General features: G+C 38.4%; 1 protein-coding gene and 1 pseudogene across 1 annotated transcript; one reads left to right on the top strand and one right to left on the bottom strand.

Moving 5' to 3' along the window:
* Window positions 1–4,247: 4,247 nt before the first annotated feature.
* Window positions 4,248–4,750, top strand: LOC116903452 (low molecular weight phosphotyrosine protein phosphatase-like). The gene is given in 2 exon segments (XM_032906005.1): window positions 4,248–4,721; window positions 4,723–4,750. Coding segments are annotated over 2 exon segments (474 nt in total). The 5' UTR covers window positions 4,248–4,275.
* A 1,208-nt stretch (window positions 4,751–5,958) lies between these two features.
* Window positions 5,959–6,756, bottom strand: LOC116904286 (annotated as a pseudogene).
* Between the last annotated feature and the right edge of the window lie 284 nt (window positions 6,757–7,040).

The following is a 7,040-nucleotide window of genomic DNA, read 5'->3' as shown; positions in this document are numbered from 1 at the left end:
CATTCATCTTTTGAGGTATAGACACTTGTGGGTTGTCTATCCTCAAATATACCACTAACTGGACATTGAGGGCTTTACATATAAAATAGAAACACTTGTGGGTTGTCTATCCTCAAATATACCACTAACTGGACATTGAGGGCTTTACATATAAAATAGAAAGACACCTATATAAGGAGCTAGGAAGGTGTGTCATTAGATACAAGCACACACTGCTCTCACAGAGGACCTGTTTGATTCTAAGAAGCCACACTGGACAGCACACAATTGCCTGAAACATTAACTCTGGGCAAACTGATTTCTCCTGTAGACATATCCACTAATATCCAGATGCAAGCATGCTTACACTCCTCCACATATACTTAATTAATTATACTGTGAATCATTTTTCATTCCTTTATTTAGGTTTTACTTATTGTGTTCATGACTTTCATTTATATTATAAAAAAATTCAACATAAAATACTTATGTAGAGAGTAGATGAAGCTCTCTAGAAATCACCTGGGTCATCACTTTTAGCGCTTGTCAGAGCTGTCCCCCAGAGCACAGGTTCTCCTCTCTTCACCATCTAAACCTCTAAACTTCATAAATCCATTCTGGAGAAAAAGACCAGCAATCACATGCATGAGCAGAACATGCATCTGGATCAGCAGGGCCCCAGAAATTCCCATCCCTCCACATATTTCTTCTTCATCTCTGTTTGACTCCTTACCAGGGATCCAGAGTACAAGCAGCCCCAGGAATTGACCATGGTACATCATTCTAAGATAAGACATTGGTATGAAGAGTCCTGAGTAGTCATGACAGAAAGAGAGACTAACTTTTGTCTTGTACTTGCAATGCAATTTCCTTCTTAGGAAACAATATTCAAATCCCCTGCTTGGTACAACTGAGTGAAGAAACTTAAGGTGTCTTATATTTTATAGAAGCACAGATATAGCAGGGAGTGGCAGGGAGCAGATGGGCTCCACTGGAACTGGGTGAATGGAGACACATAAAAATCAATCTACAATTTCTTGGCATGCCAAGATAGCACAAGGGATATACATTACATGTAACTCTGTGTTCTTCTCAGCAGGTTGGAGGAAAATGCTCAGTCAACTGCTTGGCTTCTTCCAGGCTATTTCAGAGAAGGAGTTATTATATGCCCCAGTAGTATTAATTCTCACAAGTTTTACTTATCAACATCACTTATTTAATCTAGTTGAAGGAAAGTCTTTGTATGATAATTAAGAAAACTTAAGGTTTTTTAAGTACAAGAAGGACATAGAAAGTAAGTGGTGAAAAACTGTCATATACAGTTAAACCTTTGGCCATTTCTAAGGTAGAAGAAGAAAGTTCCTATTTAAGACTTGTTCTTTTTGTCATTACTCACTCCAGTGAGCTAATACTGTATTGTTTATTAGACCTTCCATATTGACCATTTTTAGCATCCTATTATTTTCATCGCGCATTTTGCTTTATTATTTTCAAAACCAGATGACTTTTAATGAGCCTTTGTTGCATGGGTACAAGTCTTTAGTAAGCATCCATGAAAATTATTTTTTTTAATTAGCCAAGTTAAAATCATATTTAGGGATACAATTTTATTTAACTATTAATTCAGAGAAAATATTATGAAATACCACACACTGAGAATGTTTGGCGGAGAAGATAAATTGGGAAGATGAATGAAATAATATATTTAGTACCTAGGTTATTAGTCTATATATTGATAAGTTAATAGGTGCAGCCTGGACTATTTCTTTTCCATGAAATATCTATTAGTGTTTGAAAATGCCTAAAGAAACTCTCTCAAATATGAAGGTCAATATTATAATATACTAGTTTGTCATGTAGAGAGAGAGATTTGCCACAAATTGAACTCATGAAAATATTGAAATAAATTACAAAAGAATTGACTTAGCTGAGACACCAGAACCAAATCTAGTTCTCCACAAGCTGCGTTGGGGTGGGGGGTTTCTTTAATATCAGCACTGATTTATTATATATTCATTTATTTTTATAAATCAGTTTTATGGTACAGAACATTTGATCTATAAAATAACAATTAAAATGCATTGATATGGCCTGTGGTACCCAGGGCAGTGGAAAAAAGTGACACACAAACACTTCTGCTAACCCCACATTGGATGCCACCAAGATGTGTTAGACATTACAGAAAATTGAGAGAAAAATAGAAGATGAACATTTCATACACTGTACAGAGAGGAGGAATTAAAAACACAATGACAGTGAAGAATAGGAAGATATGAGGACCATGCGTAATAACCTGAGAGCATTAATGGCCTAGACTGCCACTAACGGGGATGTATGGACATTTTGTCCATATCTAAGTAGGAATCCATGCTGATATCTGTGCCCCATGTTGCTGCAAATGGATATTCAGATGTCAGTAGTCTGGCCTACTTCCTGAGACCATGTAGATATCAGGGGCTGTGCTGATGACAGGGGCCATGAGAACACCAAGGACTAAACTGATTTGAGTGGCCCTTGATGCCACTTCAGACCATGGTGATGTCCTGGCCCAGGTTACCACTAAGGATCATGTCTTAGTTCATGGTCCTGATGTAGCTAAATATGTACCTATGTTGGTGCTCCAAGTTACCACCAAATGCCATGCTTACATCTGTAGAATGGGCTGCTATCTGAGACCAGGTTTGAGAGCTGTGCTGCTGCCACCATGAGATACACTGTTATGAGTGGCCTGTGCTTCTACATAAGGTTATGGGGACATCTGGAACCATGCTACGATGAGGACATTTCTGGGTATGTGGTGGCACTTTGTAAGCATATTTCCACGAGCACATCTTTCATTATAAAAACCATCAATAAAACTTGTAGAACCAACAATAATGTGGCACAGTCATTTCCTAGATGAACAGTGCAAGTCATGAAGCAAGCATAGCTGTTTTTGACAATGCGCCAGCAAAGCTGTGATTGCTGACTTGATGCCCTTTATTATCTATTTGAAACTATGCATGTTAAACTCTCGGGGGCTATTAACATAATCATTGAGACATGTCTTCGCTGACAAAATTATCGAATTCCCCTAAGACAGTCCTAAATACACTGCTCCTGCTCTCAAGGAAGATACCTTAGTTGACTCTATTTGGGAATCTTTGCTGTGCCTTGGAAACTGTTACCTGCCCTTAAGGAAATTCTTAAAACAAAATAATTAGAATAGTTTCAAGTCAGAAGAGGTTGTCAAGGTTCAGAAAAACAGGACAAACGAGAAGATATAGCACTGAACTCCTTTTACAAGGTATCAAATTTCCAGAATTATAACCTGCAAAATAAAGGATCATACATACCACTACAGCCCCTAGGAGAAGTTCAACAACAAAGTAGGTATTTAAAATGGTACTTGTGATACATATATATGGTCCAGACGTATAAAAAGAATAAAAAGAAAGAATAAAATTATTGGTATTTTTTGTTGTAGAAAAAACTGATTCCACTGGTTCTTCTGATTCGTTAAATAAACAAAACAATTTCCTTTATTAAACAAATTCTTATAAGATTATTAATACCAACTACAATTCCTAAGCCTGAACTCTCAGGATCAGGCAAATCTGTAGCTAATATGATTCATCATTAAAAGGTAATACTATACTGGTTAAATAAGTGTGATTCACAAGGACTGACTCGGATTTTATCTATATTCTAAGAATCTTGAAACCACAAGGTGCTGCCAGCCAGATAACATGCTTGCTTGCTCGCTTGCTTGCTTGCTTGCTTAAGATAAAATGATTTGTAGAATTGTAAGAATAATTCATGATAATAAAAATTTTTACCCATATTTAACCTGGAACCCTGGGCATATGAGGAATGTATGCCCAGGACAAAATGATATGATCTGCATTTCTTAAAATCATGAATGTTTTTGAATCTATGTAAATAAAGAAAATTTTCTGATTGTTCGTCGGTTAGGCTTGTAAATCATCCCAGTCTTGATGTCTGACTCATCTCTCTAATTCCTTACAGCCACTATGGAACCCATTCATGGGGCTACCCCCCAGCAATTATGCCAGAATCAAAAAAGATGAACATAAAGACTTAGGAAACATTGAAAAAGGGGTAAAATTCAATCTCTAAATGAATATACTGAATTTCTGGATACACTTTCCTTAAGAAAAGAAAATCTACATATTTATTTAGAAGACGTTTAAAATAATAGATCCAAGTCAACTTAGAAAGATAAAAAGCATATGATACATATAAGCATTTAAAAATCTGAACGCGGTTTCTGGGCGCCAGGGTCTGCACCGAAACATGGCAGAGGTTGGGTCCAAGTCAGTGCTGTTCGTGTGTCTCGGTAACATCTGCCGGTCACCCATTGCAGAAGCAGTGTTCAGAAAATTGGTAACTGATGAAAACGTTTCAGATAACTGGGCCATTGACAGCAGCGCCGTTTCCGACTGGAACGTGGGCCGGCCCCCAGACCCAAGAGCTGTCAGCTGCCTAAGAAATTATGGCATTAGCACAGCCCATAAGGCAAGACAGATTACAAGAGAAGACTTTGCCACATTCGATTATATACTGTGTATGGATGAAAGCAATCTGAGAGATCTGAATAGAAAAAGTAATCAAGTTAAAAACTGCAAAGCTAAAATCGAGCTACTTGGGAGCTATGATCCACAGAAGCAGCTCATTATTGAAGATCCCTATTATGGCAATGACTCTGACTTCGAGGTGGTGTACCAGCAATGCCTTAGTGCTCAAGGCCTTCCTGGAGAAGACTCACTAGCTGGTCCTAACCACCACCACTGAGCAGCACTCCTCAGTGCTGTGCCCAAGAGTGGTGTGAGTCCTTATTTATACCCACCCCTCTTTTCAGCTGACTTACTGTATATCTTCAAAAATAATTTGTAGGTGGAAATCAGGCATTTGTTCAGAAGGATAAAAAACATTCCAGAGGCAGACATTTTGAGGATTGTGGCTCAGTATTGTAGATTAACAAAAGCTCTGGCACAACCATATTACAAAATAGTGGAGCGAGCAACTGTGGAACAAAAGAAATCCCAATAAAGTAAAATGACCCCAAGGTCAAGATCAGACCTTCAGGCCCAATAGCCAGCCTGGGTATCTGGTCTAACTAGATGCAAGGCATGTGGCCAGCACCCAGTGTTAATTTTACTTTTACCTCTCTATTCTATATTGTCTCTTATTTGTGACAATATCTCCATCCATAGCAGCCTTCCACTGGAGAGTTTAAACCCAGGCACACCGAGGGTTCAGATATTTGAGAGAGGAGAAACCTGGATGTGATGATGATGAGCTGGAACTCAACAGGCCATCTGGGCTGGCCAATGACTCTCTGTCTGAAAGATAAAAATGCTAACAGATGGGAGCAACAGGTTGGTGAAATTAACACCTTTAATCTCTCCTTGGTTTTTTGTGTAGTTTCTTGAGCTTGGTTCCTATTTGAGCCACTTTGCTTCTTTAAAGAGAAAGTAAGTGTGCTTAAATAGTGTGTGTGCGTTTGTGTTCTCTCATCAACATTTTACAAAGTTACAGGCAAGCATGAGTAATTTTAGTGTATGTTCAGAAAAGGGACCTCAAATTTATGTGGATATATGTCAGAAAAGATTGTGAATTAAACTGGGATGTTATCAAATACAACTAAAAATATAAAAAAAAAATCTGAATGTCAATTTAACAAACACACATACTTTGTTAAAAGAAATCAACAAAAATGAAGCTCAAAGAAGTAATGAAAATAGTAAAAAAAATCATAAAAATCAGCTAGATGAATGAGATAAAACACTCCTGATGCAAAGGCAACAAAATGGCTGTTACAAGAAGGACCAGAAATTGTTGGCACTTGAGATCTAGTCAAACCACTCGTGCAGCCAAATGAGTTTAGCTAGAGCTCTCAGCTGCAAACAATTACTTATATTCTTCAGCCCGTCCCACTCACATTGTCATAGTGCTCTGCTCCTTTTCAGTCGAGATTCACATTGCGAGGTGGGCAGCCCCATACAAGAAAGTTTTTGTTAGGATCTGTATCACTGTGTGAGGAAGATGTGTAGCTTGAACGCAGTAATAAACTCCCAAATCCTCGCCTCCACTCTGCTGATTTTAAGAGTAAAATCTGTCTCTGATGCACTGCCGCTGAACCTGTCAGGGACTCCAGAGTTCAGGTTAGATACCAGATTAGAGGCTTTGGAGACTGGCCTGGCCTCTGTAAAAACCAATACAAATATGTCTTTCCATTAGAATATAATAGGCTCTGACTTGACTTGCAAGAGATGGAGGCTGGTTGTCCAATGGCAACCGAGAAAGACACTGGAGTCTGGGTCATCACAACATCATCACTGGTTTCTGAAATTATAATACAATAGTGCAAAGTCACTTGCAAGTTCTTAAAAATTCTCTGTGAAATCTTCTATGTTATTCCCTTCAGATGAGATCCTGGCAGCTTGTGTAATTTAAAAATATTTTATATCAAATGCTTTTTAACAAAACAAGTGATTTGAAGGTTCTAAACATATCAAAGTGTATACCACTCCATCTGAAATCTGTGTCAGAATCTTGAACTTAGCACAGCTACTCTTCCATCAGGAATTTCACATTAGGTTATAACAAAACCTCACATTCCCATCCTGGAGAGTGTGACTTGCCCCATCACAAATGAACAGCAACCAAAGGCAACCGCAGGTCACCATCCATTCCTATTCTCCTTCACGTTCCACTTTCCTTACCCTGGATGCAGAGCTTTAGCAGGAACAGAAACTGGGAAGAACTCATCATTTTGAGGAAGTGAACTTACCGTGAGTGATCAGTGAAGGCAAGAGGACGAGTTGAGATTTATCTCAGGCCAGCAGCAACGGGACCTCTTGCAGGAGCAATACCGTCTCTGATCTGTATAACAGTGTATATAGAAGAGACAGTTATGTGGGCTTCTTGGAGGTAAAAAGTAACTCAAAATGTGAAAGTAATAGGACAAAATGTCATTACTGGAGGGAAAACAGCAGGATGTTAAAGGACTGTCAATGCAGTTCAAATCACATAAATATGGATCAACAAATTAGTCT

This window comes from Rattus rattus, chromosome 6 (assembly GCF_011064425.1).
Source record: "Rattus rattus isolate New Zealand chromosome 6, Rrattus_CSIRO_v1, whole genome shotgun sequence".
Classification (NCBI taxonomy): Eukaryota; Metazoa; Chordata; class Mammalia; order Rodentia; family Muridae; genus Rattus; species Rattus rattus.
This window is presented reverse-complemented; position numbering and strand designations above follow the sequence as displayed.